Source organism: Perissodus microlepis, chromosome 10 (assembly GCF_051167445.1).
Source record: "Perissodus microlepis isolate ML-2025 ecotype Zambia chromosome 10, ASM5116744v1, whole genome shotgun sequence".
In the NCBI taxonomy this organism is placed as follows: Eukaryota; Metazoa; Chordata; class Actinopteri; order Cichliformes; family Cichlidae; genus Perissodus; species Perissodus microlepis.
The window spans coordinates 2,442,062-2,457,434 of NC_140470.1; the positions used below are offsets into that span (position 1 = coordinate 2,442,062).

The window sequence follows — 15,373 nt, forward strand, 5'->3', positions numbered from 1 at the left end:
TAACATTCCCTTCAGCCTCACTTTTCCAGAGTATGCAGGGCTGTTTTGGCAGTTTCTCTGTGTATCCACAGGCTAGGGTCAAGTAGTGTTACAGCTTGAGTGAGCGCGCTGCTCGGCGCTGCGGCCTATCATGTGAGCGCCCAGCGTGGACTCGACGTCGTCCATGGCTATTTCTGTCAGTGTAAAATCATGAGAACCGCTTTATCCAACACAAGGCTGGTCAGAGGGTAATGTCTCTGCACAGCACTGAGTCTGTTCCCTCTAACAGGGCGTCAGGCTGCCTATATGTTCAAACTGAATTAGATTAGTCTTTTTTTAAAGACGCCATGTTTGCGCGTTGGAGGTCTGGGCCTCAGACAGATGAGTGTTTAACTGCTGAAGCTGTGGTAGGAGTGACAAAAATCCTTTTGCAATGGCCTTTGTGAGGAGGTGGAATGTCCAAACAAACAGTTTCCCAGGGTTTGGGTAATTCAGAGAGGGATCCCAATAGGCTGTTGAACTCTGCAACTCATTATTGACTGAGCTGATTTACAATCACTGCACAATATGATTTGTGGTTAACTGGCATTTTATGACCTTTTGGAGTTGAAGTGAGCTACACCTAAATTTGCTCAGCGTAAAACTAATTACTCTATCTAATGAGTCTTGAAAAAACAAATACAGTATCCAAGTAAAGATGATAGTGAAGATCATTTAATTATTTTATAAATACTTCTTTCTTTATTTCAGTATACAAAATAACAGTATGTACATCCACACAAAAGTGGTTTACAAAAATCCATGAGTTCAGCTCATATGCTCTGAAAAATAGAATATATTTTGAATTGCCTGCATGTCAGACAAAAATGAGATAATGCACCATTTCAGAAAGTCCTCTCAATCCACAGGGATGCATCCATGTCACGATCCACACGGGATACATGCTGAGAGTCCAAAACATCAACTGCAGATATGTTCCGTGAATGAAAAATGCTCAAGTTCCCTTTATGTTGCTTTTCTTCCTCTATAGTCCATTGCTGAAGAGGAAAAAAGTTGGAAAAGTACCTAAAAAAAGGATGGATCCACGGGAACCCTTCGATTTCTGTGGATTAAAGCCAAACGCCAAACGTAAGCCTTTGTCTAGTCGGGAGAGAAGGCGACGTTCTCTCCTCCAGCATCGAATCCAATATTGTTTCTTTTTATTAGAGATAGAATGAAATAGACTCAGACCCAGTAGCCCTGTTTGGGGGATTTATAACCATTAATAAGAGAAAGAAATTACCCAGGAGGACGGCGGTCTTCGCATGAACTGACTGGCACTGTCTCCACACTCCAGGTTTGTGAAGCGCAAAAGCTCAGAAGCCCAGTTGGTAGTTCGGAGATTTTGGTGGGAAACAAAAATGACACTGACACAAGAAGGGACCGCTTCTCACTGAGAGACGCGTGCTAAAGCTTAAGACAGAAGTAAGCCTTCTCTGTATTTTTAGTGCTTTGGTTAATCTGAAGCCTCGGCCGGCTGGCTGCTGGTCGGGCCGGCAGGTTGGTGGACTCATTTGCAGACGTATCTCTCCACGTTGCGCTCGCACATCTTGCAGGTTACGTAGCAGCACCAGTGATACTTGCAGTGGCAACGCTCCACCAGCTTCTCTGTGTACGCGTTGTAGCCACGGCCGCAGCACATCAGGTCACAGCTGTCACTGCCTGATGAGGTTTTGTTGCACTGCCTGACAGACATGAAAAACATGCAGTTAGACTGTGACTGTAATTTTCCGTTGCAATAGCTGATTTCTCTAGCCGAGGCAAGGACAAAGGAGGCGCATTTTGGAGCGAGCAATCAGCCGTGAAAGCTAAAATATTTCCAGTTCCTGCCCGAGACAATTAAGCTAACAGCTCCATTCTAAAACGTTTTGCACAATCTCGCAGCCTGTCGAGAGTCAACAATAGTCCTTTAAAATGGTTTGACCGAACTCTGCGCTTTAACCTTTGCGCTCTCCTTCTCCCAAACATTTTTTTCTTCCATTTTTTCTTTTTGTTTCCTTGTCTTTGGCCAGTGGATGCTCTGGAGCCTCTCGTTTAGAAGCCCGGGGCATCTTTTAGGATGAGCAGAGAATAGCCCCGCCATAAATCACACCGAGTACACAGGCCTGCCCTCCCTCTCTTTATCTGGCCCTCTTCACATTATTGCTTTGTTTTATGATGGCAAAGTGTTAATGACCAGCAGGGTGAGAGAGCTACCGAGCTAATGGCTGCTGCGCTGCGAGTAAAAGAAGGGGAGGAAGAGGGACAAGAGTCAATGAGAATGCAAGACAGGTTTATGACATCGGTGGGAGCTGCCACCCCGGACAGTTATGTTTTGTCAGAAGTACGATCTTCTGTGGTTTCACATCTGCTGGTTTAAAGTCATTTGAGACAAAAGCCCAGCCTCTTTCTGGGGACGTGACTCTCTTTTGCACCGGTGATCACGCTTTATCCATTACAGAGTGCGGCTCACATTTACTTTGCCTGTCCCAGATTGTCTCAGAGAAAAACTGGCAAACCGTTGCTGTTGCTTTAGTCCAAAGACATGCATGTCAGGTGACTCGAAATTGGGCCTAGATGTAAGTAAAGTCTATAAAATAAAGAATGCAAGTAAATGTGGCTTGTAGTGCAAAGCATGTTGAGGGTCACAAAGACTAGAAAAGGGCCTTTAAATGCTCTTTCATTATATATACCTGACCACAGAGCATCCATGAGGACTCGAGCACAAAAACGCTTAAAGTCAAGCAGCTGAAACGATAAAGAACAAAACAGCTGCTCGACTATGAAGCCGGGAAGCAGGAAAAATCTGTCTACATACTAACAGAAATAATTAATAGCCACACAGGAACGCTTAACAGTTAGCATCAGATTGACACTTAAATTAATAACAACAGCAAAACAGCTGTCTGGTGACTTTGCAGGAGCGCTAATGCTGCAGACTGTGAGGCTGCTGCAGTTATCAGCCTGCCAAAAGGATGCAGCAAGCACAGTGAGTGTCCTTGACATGAAGCATGTCCATGTTTATCTGTACAGTGACATCAGGCTGAAGGACGCATGATTTGCTAGTCACATGCTATATGTGCACACATGTCTGGTGGTCTTATTTATATATTTATATCCTCCATAGCTCATACAGCCAGGATTGTATTCTGGTATAATGGAAGTATTGCAGTCCACAAAACTACATGTGTTCCTGTAAACCAGTGCGCATCTCGTCTCACATACCATAAAAGAGAGGCATGGCACTCCTGAAATCCTGAAATCTGCTGGAGAATTGTGCAACAACAAACATTTTAAAACCTTAAAACAAAAAAAGTCTTTTTGAGAGGTTTTTATAAGCATTCAATGGTCATTGTTCTTTTATCAGGTTAGTTTAAACGACACTTCTGAAAGGACTTGAAGTGAATCTGTGTAAGATCAGGTCTTTACAGCAGGAACTTTATCCTCCTGTACTGTGTAATTCACAAAGAAATAATGGACCTGAACGGTCTCCAGCAACATACACTAGAGAAATTAAATAAACATACAACTTATGTGTGTCTTATTTATCTGGTACCTCTTAGCCCAACCTCTCCCTTTAACTTCTAACAAAGGAGCACCATCCCCTGTCAAATACTGAAGGTGAGCAGCCAAAGTAAATCTTTATCTGTGTGGCGCAATGAAAGATTTCCCTGTTTGTGTGGCCCTCTCAAATCAATATCAGCTATAGTGCCCTCGGCCCTAAGAATAACCACATTCGTATTCATTTCAGATAGCGGGACAAGGACTCCAGTCACAGTGGGCCTTTCAGTGGCACATGCTCAGACACACCACAGACGAGGCTCTCTCAGGGGCAGGCACTTGTTATCAGCCAGCCTGTAAATCAAACACTGCCACCAAGCAGGACAGCACTTGAGTCAACATCCTGGATGAGCGGACATTCAGAGCTGATCATTTCCTCTTTGTCAGCTACATAGCTGTGGTGCTCATTTGACTCATGCTCAGAGAGCTATAATAACCACACACACACACACGTACGCACAAACTGGTGCATCGTGGCTGTCTTACCTGCCCTGCGTTCCAACAGAGCCCTGTTTTTCATTCTTGGAGCAGAAGTCCGGAGAGCTCTGCAGGTACACGAGCTCATTGTCCCTCACCGGCCTGATGTCAATGTCTTTGGGCACCAGCTGCTTACGTGTCCCCATGGGCCGGTGAACCACTTTGGTGGCAGACAGGTACTTGGTCTTAAGGTCCATGGCGATATCCCTAAGGTCTTGCAGTCCTTTCCAGCAGGTCCTTATAGAGCAGGATCCAGACACACCGTGGCACTTACACTTCATCACTACTGACTCTCTCAGTACCTAGACATGAAGATGGAGGAAGTTAAACTACGATATACGGGACAGGCAAATATGGAAACGAGTCTGCATTTTTTTCACTCTTCTACTCTGTACCTGTCTGCCAACTTCACTGTTGTGTAGGTGCATCAGTTTGTTGGCGTGGGAGCTTGAGCGCTTCATCTTCATGGGAGCATCAGAGAATTTGGAGCCCATAATCAAACCGTAGTGCAGGTTGTCACCACAGCCGCCCCAGCGATAGCCAGGCTCTGGAATCTCAGCCGGGACGGGACCACACGAGCAAAGCCGCAGATCTCCAGTGGTGCACGCCCGCGCTATGGTGTGGCTGATGGTAGCCGCAGACAGGGCGTAGACGAACGCAGCCTCCCTTGTTCCTGATGGAAACAGAAACAGCAAAGGTGAAAAAGCAAAATATGCCACATAAAATAGCAGAGCTGACATTCAAAGCAGTTCAAAAGACAACTTTTGCTCTCAAATCAAGTGTTCGGAAATCAGTAACCCTTGTTAGTATGAAACCAGTGATTACACTCCCTATCATCGTCACCAGGCTAAAGACTAGTGCGACGTCATCGGACAGCTTCTTCTTCTCCAAGAGTTTACAAACAAGAAAAATGAAAGTAATAAAACTTAGCGATACTATAATCAAAGAAGTAACCACAAGGTTTTAGGCCTGTGCGTCAGGCTTTCCTTTTAGTAAAGCTAATAGGACATACTGGGTCAGGTGACCCTGACCCATTATTTTGTTATTCTGCTATAAAGCTCAGGCTGCTGGTGGGATTCCCACGAGTTTATAAGCCTTTACTGCTTGTTAACTTTTCTCTCTGTGTTTTGCCGTTTTCTTCTTGTCCTATTTTTTGCCAGCTCTTGTAAATAACTCCGAGATAGCTGCTCCTTCCTCACCATATCCCAACAAACTAAATATGGAGCGCAGAGTATACTTATGTAGAGCAATGTGTCACCAAATCTAAGGGTGAGTCTGAAATTTCGATATATCTTCGTGATAATGTGAGCTTCACATGTAGTGTCGTGCTATCCTTCTGTGAAATTCAAAATAACTGAAAAAAGTAATAAATAAAACCAGAGAATCGCCTTCCACCCACTTCCCCTCATCTCAGTAGTTTTTGTTGTAGCTGGATTTAATTTTCTTTGTGGTAGTGGCCATCGCATTTATGCAGAAAACTGCATACATTCTGACTTTGTGGTGACTTGTGATTTTCTTTTGCACATAGCCAATGAAAATGTGGAGTCTTCTCTCATTATGTGGGACCTTACAAGAAAAAGTACCTTAAAGTCTATTTACACAGACATATAACGCTTAAATTTTCCGTATAATCGTTGCAAGATTATATGTGTAAAATGATTATTTTAAACAAGACAAAAGAAAAAGACTCATCAAGTTTCTTCTGCATGGCCACCTTCTCTACAGTCTGTGTTCAAGCTCTCTATTTCTCTGTCTCAAACATCGGAGGTCATGCTCTAACACAGAGTGAGCGCTGATGTAATTGGTGGTGATGTGCGCACATGGGAAGCACACATGCTATAGGATGGGGGGCAATTGCAAATAAGGGGAAGAAATCACGTATGAGCGTGGGCTGTTAGATCAAAGACAGAGATGAGCCATTTCCTGTTCATTTGGCAAATGGCAGCCATGGCTACCCCTCTCGCCCCATCCGATCCCATCCACACCTGTTGCTGGTTCAAAAATACTTTTAGCAAAATAAAACAGCAAAGTCACACTGTAAGCAATAGTGCAGCATGAATTTCTTTTTAGGAGATTTCAGAAATAGCGACATAATTTATATATCGCTGAACGTACAGCTCTGCAGGAACACATGCTGGCAGTAAAAGAAAGTCTTTAAACTAGAAATTGTTTACAAAAGGCCAAAATCTGTTTTTTTAGACATGAACCACATATGCAGCAGACATGTGTATGCCTCCCCCGAGCCCGGACGGTTCCTCCTGTTAAAAAGGGAGTTTTTCCTTCCCACTGTTGCCAAGTGCTTGTTCATACGGCACGGTCTGATTGTTGGGGTTTCTCTGTATTATCGTGGGGTCTTTACCTTATAACATAGAGCAGCTTGAGGCAACTGTTATTGTGATTTGGCTCTCTGTAAATCAAACTATATAGAATCGTGGGCATAAAACACGAGGAGCATGTTTTTTAAAGCAACAGCCCCTTCTGCCCCGTTCTTCTGTTCGGTTTATAAAGCGTACCTCGGTCGAGGTCTGGTCGGTACTTCGGGGCATCGATGGGTATGTCAATGGAGGAGCAGTTCCAGCGCATGTCGGCGAAAGTCTTCTGACACGTCTTCTTGACTTCTCGAGCAGCTTGGATGATGGTCTGCATGAGTTCCAGGTTGCTGCGACACAGCTGAGCTTGGGAGGACACCATGCCGGGCAGTTGCTTACAGTGCTGGGTCTGGTTGATGTGTAATGATGCGGGAGTATGAGACAGCGCTCTGCGTGGAGTGGAAAGAAGCAGAAACAAAAGCTTTTGTGTCAGCATACATTATTTAGTACTTATTCTTTTCATTGCCATGGTGACGGCAACAAAGGCTTGTTTTATGACTTGTTAAATTATCACGTTTGTGGAAATGCAGGCACGCCGTGAGTTTTATTTGGAATGGTGTGTAAGCAATTTGAATTCCCTGCGCAGGCACAATTCAAGCCCACAGTGAGACACGTTGGCTGTTAACAAACAATTGGAAAACTGCAGCAGATAACGCTCCGGGCAGGGAAACGTTTTTGGCATGCGTTGCAGCAGAAAACCATCTTATCACAGTGAGAATTCCAGAGGAAAGTCAGCTCCAGATTCATAAAATACACGTGACACGTTCTTGGTCTTTGGTTAAAATGCACGAGAGGCCTCGAGGATATGCCAAAAAATCTAGAAGCCAGATAGAAAATTGTAGATCCCCTTATCGTCTGAGTGTTTCTGCAGGAAGCATTGCCCTCTGTGGCCTCGGTTTGACATAAATCACTATTAAAGGGAGCACATATTTGATTTGAACAATTTACTGGGAATGAATGTGACAGAGGAAGCACAGGTGGAGCAGGTTAGATCTGTGGGATCTGTCCCTTTGTACACTGCTGATTGGTTTGTGAGAACCGAGCAGGGCAGCCTGCACCCTGGCCTGTTTTGCATTAGGAGGCCGAGGAGCCGCCGGTCTGTGCCCCATGAAAAGCTGTGACTCCACTGGGCTCGCAGTAACCTGGTGTTGTGCCGGTGTTGTGCCAAAAAGTGATTGTCTGCCAAAAACTGATTTCCAGTATTTGCCAAAAACTGATTGCTCGTATTTAAACTGCTATAAGTAACTTGTTGGGCTGTAATATGTGAAACATATGTCAAATGCATCCCTTATGGATGATATAAAGTTATCTTGAGCCACAAACAACATTTGTGTAACAAGGTAGAAGCCGCTATCAGTTTTTGGCAGTGACTTTTATATAACCTTTATTTATGCAGTTAAAAAAAATCTCATTAACATTAAAAATGTCTTTTGTAAGAGTAAGCTGGCCAAGAGGAAATATTACAATAGTTCAGTAAAAATATTTTAAGTGGGGATAAAGGACCGGATTGGTTATAATGTAAGTACAATAACACAGAGTTATAAAGATACTTGAAACACAGATAATTTTTTAATTCTATATATAACCCCTTTGTAAACCCTGTTCACCGAAGTCTATTTGCCAACATACATAAAGATATTACACAGAAAAAAATGACACAGAAACATTGGAAATCAGTTTTTGGCACCCACAGGTGTTTACAGCCGCGTCTGTTTTGCATTGCACCTCCGTCCGTTATGAAGACTGTAAGACTTCTCACTGGGATTTGGTGCGTGCCATCCCACCGCTCGTTGGCACATCTGCTCAAGCGCTCCCACTATGAGCATTGCAACTTTTCATTCTGATAGGAAGTCACAGATATTTTTGCTACAGCTAAATGCAGACTTTAGTTTTCCCAGAAGGTCAGAGAAACAAGACACACACCAAAAAAAGACGGAAAATGTTAACACACAAAGCGACATGAAAACGGTGAAGAAAACCTTCCAGGGTTCGTAAGATTGACGAACATAAATAAAACCTGGATGTTTGTGGACTTGTTCGTTGGGAAGTTATTGTTTGCATGTTCCAGAAAGTAGTTGCAATGGTCCTTTCTTTCAGCTTGCACGGCGTCTTTCTGCAGCGAGCTGTTTTTATGATTTGAGGAAAAAACTGGACTACGCGCAGAAAGCAGTGACATCACTGTCTGCGCCACCACGAGGCCTCGCCAGCCCGATTTTATTTCCTGCTCTCTGCCTTTGTATACAGTGGATGGTAAATTAAAACTGAAATATTCATGCAGTCTTTTCTTCTTTTTTCTTACTTAGGCCACATTACAATCAATAACACAAAATAGTTGCTGGCATAGTTTCATACGCTGGAGCACTCATCACCACACATGGACAGAGCTCCCCCACCACCACCAGCAGAAACAGTGCAGGAATGCTGGGGCCCATTTCAAAGCTGCCATGAGCCCTCCCCTCTATGAAACATGCAGCAAAGAGCAGTGTGGTGTATCTTCATGATGTCATCTGTTTTGACGCTCCTTGAAAGCAAAGCGTTGTGTAAAAATGGCAAAACGACCCCACGAAACGACAGAATACTTACAGCCATTTGATGCCAGAGCAGACCTGAGACAGCATCAGAGCCGCGATCACACCAAGAGGCAGGACATGAGAGCTGCCCCTCATGGTTGGACAGTAGCTCCGGCTTACGCAGGACACAAAACACAAAAGACTCGATGAACTTCTCGGCTCAGACTCAAAGGTCAGCGCTCACGGCACGACGCCCCTTCTTCTAAACCCTGTGATAAATCACAAAGAAAACATCAGTGACTTAGAGCTGCCGTGATGCGCCAAGCTGAAGCATTTCCAGACTTTTTATGAAGAGAGAGATGAAAACACTGCGTGTTTGAGTTCTGAAGCAATGATCATAAAAAGGGATGAGATGAGTTTTCTGACAGCAGTCTCACACACGCACAATACCAAAGACAGACAAAATGGAAATGAGTAAGCCTGCGCTTCTTAAGAAAACAGTTTGGCATCAATGTAAGCACTCAAGGACAGGACAGAGAAAATCCATTCAGCTTAAAAATGCAGATACACACACTAGAAACTAAAGAAGTTACAGTAAAACTTTAAAGTCAAAATTATTTCTTGCCTACTTTTTGTTATTTTGGAATAACCTGGAAAAGACAGTTAATCATTGATACTAACCACAAAGCGCAGGATCATTCCTGATGTGATGTTTAGGGAGATATATATATTTTTTTTAGCTTCGAGGCAGAAGGAGAACCTTTAATTAAGCGCTCTGGAGAAAGTAATATTTTTAGTTTTTATATTTAAGATTTTTTAGGTTTTTTTTGCTCTCTTCGGCTGTAAAAATTGCGGAAAAATCTCAACAATTTAGACTGACATTAGGAGAACACCAGCGAGGATCAAGGCAGAGATGGAGGGCCAGCGGACAGGGAGCGCGTCACAGGCGTTTATCTGCCCGCTGATTTGAAAGCTCTTTGAAGGCAGCTTAAAGTGAGCGGTTATCGCTGCAGGTAATAAACGGCTGATAAACGGCGCTCTGTGAAGGCACAGTTCCGCTCCTCGCCGCTCACTGGCCCCTTCAAAATTACACATATTAATTAGCGGTGTGACTAATAACCTTTCAAACGCCTACTTTATGCTCTAAGATTTTTTTAAATAGAATAAAAAGAGTTTCCAGAACAGCGTCGGCCCTTGTTTGCAGTTTGGCGTCAAATGCGTAATTCCCTCTGTCCAGATTTACTTCTGCGGGCCCTGCTGGTTAAAGCGGTCTAAGGGGCAGCTCGTGTTTCTCTCTAAAAGATGACGGCTGATAACCTTTTTTTTACTCTCTCTAACTCTCTCTCTCTCTCTCTCTCTCACACACACACACACACACACACACACACACACACACACACACACACACACACACACACACACACAAGCCTATCAGATGTGAGCCCCTCATCACGCCGAGATAGGCTAAGCGAGCCAGGGCGCATCGTGGATTATTTAGTCCTTCTTTTTCCCCCTCGAACGACTGTGGCCTCTAAAGCTTGGCTACTAACACTCAATGCAAAACAATCACATTTGAATGTAATTAAATCTAATGTCATCTTATCGTCAGTCTGTAACGCTGTTAGTCAAATCTCACGACGCACGCTGATGTCGACGTTTTTATATTTTAAACACCAAATTTAAATTTTAATCTGTGCCAACAAACCAAAGTAACAGGGTTCAATAGTCTTCATATATTTTTAGTAAAAATTCCTCCTGCAGTTTTTTCCCAGCAAAAACTCCCTTCCTCTATTTCTATCCTAAACTTTTACGCACTGAGTTCTCAGACAGCCAGTGGGGCTTTTTCTGCAGCCAGACAAACTGGGGCTCACCTTTGCCGTCGATCTCGGCTTTCCCGTTCAATAAATCAACAGAAGCGGAGAAAAGTCCAGTCCCAGTCTCAGTATCCTTTCAACAGAGCTGTCCGTGTCGCAGTCAGCCAGACGCTTTAGTAAAATCCAGCACGGGGTGGCAGAATAGCTCCGGGCAGGTACGCATGGTGTGTACCACAGCCGTGTCGGTCAGTGAGTGCGAGCGGGACAGAGCAAGGTTGGGCTAGAGGAGAATGAGTGAGTGAGCCTGAATGAGGGCAGACTCAGCTCTAAAGTACCCCTGCCCCACTTTGATCTCACTGCTGATGTCAGACATGCATTAGCATAAGAAAGCAGTCCAGAGCCGAGCATGCAGGGCTACTGGGAAATAATGAAATGTTGCTGGACTGAAAGTGCTCCGGAACAGGGAGCTGGACTGACTTACAGCGTGTCACTGATGATGAATGGTCCACGCGCTGATCTTATTTTAAAAGCATTTACAGTGTCTCAGGCTTGTCATGCTCCCGAAACATCCCGGTATTCCTGAAGCCTTTTAAAAAAACAGCCTGTGGCTGCTCATCAAGACCCGCGGAAATATTCTCACCTCAAATATTAGACTTCATATGAACGGATTGTTTGTGGATTCTTATTTTCATGCCACAATCCTGCTCTGTTCTCATGTTTTAAAGTAATAAAGTATTTTATTATGACTTATTTATTATATTAAATGTAGTTAAAAATAGAAAGAAATTCAAAAACTGTCAAACTGGTGATAACATGTGGACACTTTTATTTCCTATACTTGTCTCATGTTTTGCATCAAAGTCAAGTCACAAACAATACAACGGGGGCATGGCAGGAGAATATCTGTTTGGTCCTTCTCTCTTTTTTGTGTTTGTATTAAATCTTGGAAATAATGGAATAAAGGAAATGTCCTAGCGGTGGACACGCCCTGACGTGAAATATAAATCTTCACTAAAACTTTTAAATTGGAACCAGTGCGAAAGGTAAACGATGCTCTGAATTCACAGTGACAGCTTTTATTTATTAAGAGTGGATCCCATAAAAATGTTACAATATATATACTATAATACAGTGTGACATGATATTGTGGTACTCACACACACACATATGCACACAGACAGAAATGCTCTCCAGCTTATATTATTTGAGAAAAAAAAAATCAAATAAAAGCCTCCTAAAGTTACAGCAAGTTTTCCCTCACTGGCTGATTTCCTTAAATCTTAACCACACTGAAAGTGATACGTCGCCGAGCCAGCTGTGGGAAAGTAATGTATAGTTTCCCTGAGACTCTCCTGCACCTCCAACGCCCAGACAAGAAGCCAGTACTGAGCTGTTGTCCAGACCTTGGCCTTGCAACTGGTGCAGCTAAGCACGACTGGCCTTGTGCACTGCAGGGAGCAGCAGGCCAGGTGCTGTCATGCTGTCCTCTGGAGCATTTACAGACCGCAACGAGCCCTCTGCCTCTGATCTCTGTAAAAATCTGTTTGCCAAACAGATCAAGGCATACGATAGCGTTGCATGTATGTATCTTTTTCACGGGACAAAAGTATGCGATCCTCGGTTCCAAGAGAGATTCGATGTGTTTTACATGGCAGTCAACTGTGAATGGGCACGGCGTCGGGGTGTGTGTGGGAGTCGTGGAGCTTCCAGCAGGACCGGGCCCGTCTACAGAGACATTTTACACACAGGCTCTCCATTCCTGAGTTTAAGATCAACACGCCGGCCCTTGATCTCCACATCTTGTCTTCCAAGCAACTCTTCTGACTACAGAAGAGAGCCACTGGAGTTCATGATAGCGAAATAACTCATGTCATATACCAGCAGAGGAATGACAGATAATCTACATCTCAGATGCAAACCAGCTTTACGGAGATAGGGTTACACTTACATGCTCTTTTTTTTTAACTGTCACTGTAATCAGCTTTAGACATGCTGGGATCACTGGTGAGCACGAGTGTCTATGGAAATACCTTCTATAATTACAGTTTCCAAAACCGGCATTTGTATGGCACTGTTGTTTAACCCAGTGGTTTGAGCCTGAGCTTGGGAATTTATTTTCAAATGAGCCAAGCAGCAAATGAGATAAATCCCCTCAGATTACAGTGAAATACTTCAAAAAACCTAAACATGTAAAATGTGCATAAATAGAAAGGGTCATTTATCAGCCGCGGAGAAATATTGTATGTGCAAATTGCACATCGCAGTTTTTGTTTTGCAAAACTTTCACCACAGTGTAAATGTTTGAGTTTTTTCTTTCTTGTTTTTGCTCTGTCGCGGAGTTGCCCGACTCCGGCTGAATAAAGTATTAATGTCTGATGAAGAATGAGTCTCACAGGGCCATTGTGTCGCGGATCTCAAGAGGATCGAGCCAATATCGTGAGTCAGGAGGCTCACCGGGGGAAGTGGAATAAGGACACTCGACTTTCACCCAGGAGGATCAGGGGCTGAATGGGTGCAGAGTTGCTATTATGCCTGGGGAAAATATTCCCATGCTGCTGCCGAGTTGCAAAACTAAACCTTCGACCAAGGGTGCAGTGCAAAAGAAAAAAGTTTCATGTTAAAATAAAGTGCAGAATTAAATCACGCGTTCTTAATGTTTGAAGATGATGTAAAATAAGATGAGATCTCTTTGATTTTAGTACAAATGAAAAAGCTCAGTCATGTTTTTATTTTTTAAATCTGGTCCCTTTCATTTTGTCTGCGTTTGCTAAAATGACAGAAATATGCAAAGCGCTGTGATAAAAACGATAAAGGTTTAACTCTGACGAGGTGGCCCTACATACACATCTGCCTGTTCACCAGTGTAATTGCTCTCACAACAGATAGCATTCCATATTCAAATTCAAACCAGGAGTCTGATTAACAGCCATCATGAATGCAATAAAGCCAAAAACTTGAAAAGGAATGTTCAAATGGAAACAGTGAACCGTATCGTTTAGTTTTCATTTTGCCTCTCATCACCAACCAAACACTGAACAGCGCAAGGCTCTGCTCTGACTGACTGTCGACGAATAACGAGAACGGGATGTCAAAGCCTCCTCGGAGGGGTGAAAATCATCCAATTTGACGTGGCGAGAGACCGTGACAGCTTCACATCAGTCAGGTGAAAATCCCATCACTCTGTGGTGTCCCTGCTGTGAAGGCATGCCATAGCTCACAGTGGGGCTCACCTCAGAAACGGCGACCTTTGTAAAGTCTGTGCCTCGCAGCACAAACCTGGGCCCACATCTTTCGTGTGCCATGTGTTTACAACCCTGGTCTGTAGTGGGCTTTGAAGACGGGGCCCTTTCATCAAGCGACAGATGGGATGCACTTTTTGAAACATGTCATGTGGTCCTCCAGGAGCGCTCGGACTGCGCTTCAACCACGATGAGCTATGTGTTCGCGAAGCCACCGCATGATCATTCCCGAAATAAATACCATCACTATGGATGCGGTGACCTGAGCTTGGGGCATAAAGCTCGCCTACATTATGGGTTAACCATCCAAAGGAGGAGTGGATTCCAGTAATACAGCTAATCAAACGCATTGCAGGCCTGCCATATCATCAGAACATCATAAATATCAGAGCTAAACGAGTCCAGTTGTGGCACGGAAAAGAGCAAACACGCTCAAATACTTCTTTTTCTCTGCAGTGAGCACAAAACACTGTCACCAAAGATGGAAATGAGAAGATCAGGACAATTAACGATTTCATCACAAATGCCTTTTTATGCTCTCCCGCTTCACGTTATCCGAGCTACACTTGAACACAGAGCCGCAGCCTACAGCTGTGAATTACAATATGTGTCTATAATCCATTAAAATGTCTCAGGATCTGTTCTGTTATTTACCGTCCACAGAGCAGCTGCAGGATTTGTCTCCTGACATCACCGCTACAGTCTGACTCCTCCCTGCTCGGCCAGTTCGAGCCATCAATTAAAACGGAGCTTGAAAACGAACAAATGTGGATTCTGTTTTTCGGGGCTTGGTGGGGTTGAGTTCCCCCTTTAAAAAAAGGAGACATTTTTCCCCGTGTCGAGGACAGCAGCGCCGCCTCGCACGGATCCTTAATCACTGCGTGTGTGACGCCATCTCAGTGTGTCTGCAGAGGTGCTGCTGAAGAGGAGCAAAAGGTGCTGAGGGCAGAGGGGATTGAAGTGAACCCTGTGGGTGGGGAGATGACTTCAGCAGCTTGGGACGCGCCGTCTCTCCGCCCGCACCCCTCCTGGTAAACAGAAAACCCAAGAGCGATAGAAGAATCACAAGGACAGGCACCAGCCTGGCTGCAGGCCTCCAAACAGCACAATAGATAAATTGTGCAGATACATCTGGTTCTTATGAATATACCCCTTTAGATTGTGGTTGATGGAGGCGTGAGAGCACCAGAGCATCCTTATAAATGATCAAAGCCAACTTCTTCAAGGAATACAAAAGAATTTGAAATTGCGAGCTGTGTGCCCGTTGCTCTGTGGAAACGGTTCAGGGCAAACACCAAGTCGCGCTTTGCACAGGTTCAGGAAGCGAGCCGACCTGACACGGCTCACTTCAGAGACACAAATGAAGCTTGTGAGCATAGAATCATTATTCATGGTCAGAGGATGTC

The 15,373-nt window shown here is 44.1% G+C and overlaps 1 protein-coding gene across 2 annotated transcripts; it reads right to left on the reverse strand.

Moving 5' to 3' along the window:
* Positions 1-696: 696 nt before the first annotated feature.
* Positions 697-11,300, reverse strand: wnt11 (wingless-type MMTV integration site family, member 11). 2 transcript variants are annotated; one of them, XM_084941454.1, is made up of 6 exons: positions 10,786-11,300; positions 8,988-9,183; positions 6,549-6,793; positions 4,431-4,708; positions 4,045-4,337; positions 697-1,703 (listed from the first exon to the last, which is right to left on the reverse strand). In XM_084941454.1, the coding sequence occupies exons 2-6, from the start codon at positions 9,068-9,070 to the stop codon at positions 1,529-1,531; spliced, it is 1,074 nt and encodes a 357-aa protein (XP_084797580.1). In that variant the 5' UTR covers positions 9,071-9,183; positions 10,786-11,300; the 3' UTR covers positions 697-1,528. The 2 variants fall into 2 exon arrangements, with proteins under 2 accessions (XP_084797580.1, XP_084797581.1); XM_084941455.1 differs by lacking the exon at positions 10,786-11,300 and adding an exon at positions 9,596-10,778.
* Positions 11,301-15,373: the final 4,073 nt, after the last annotated feature.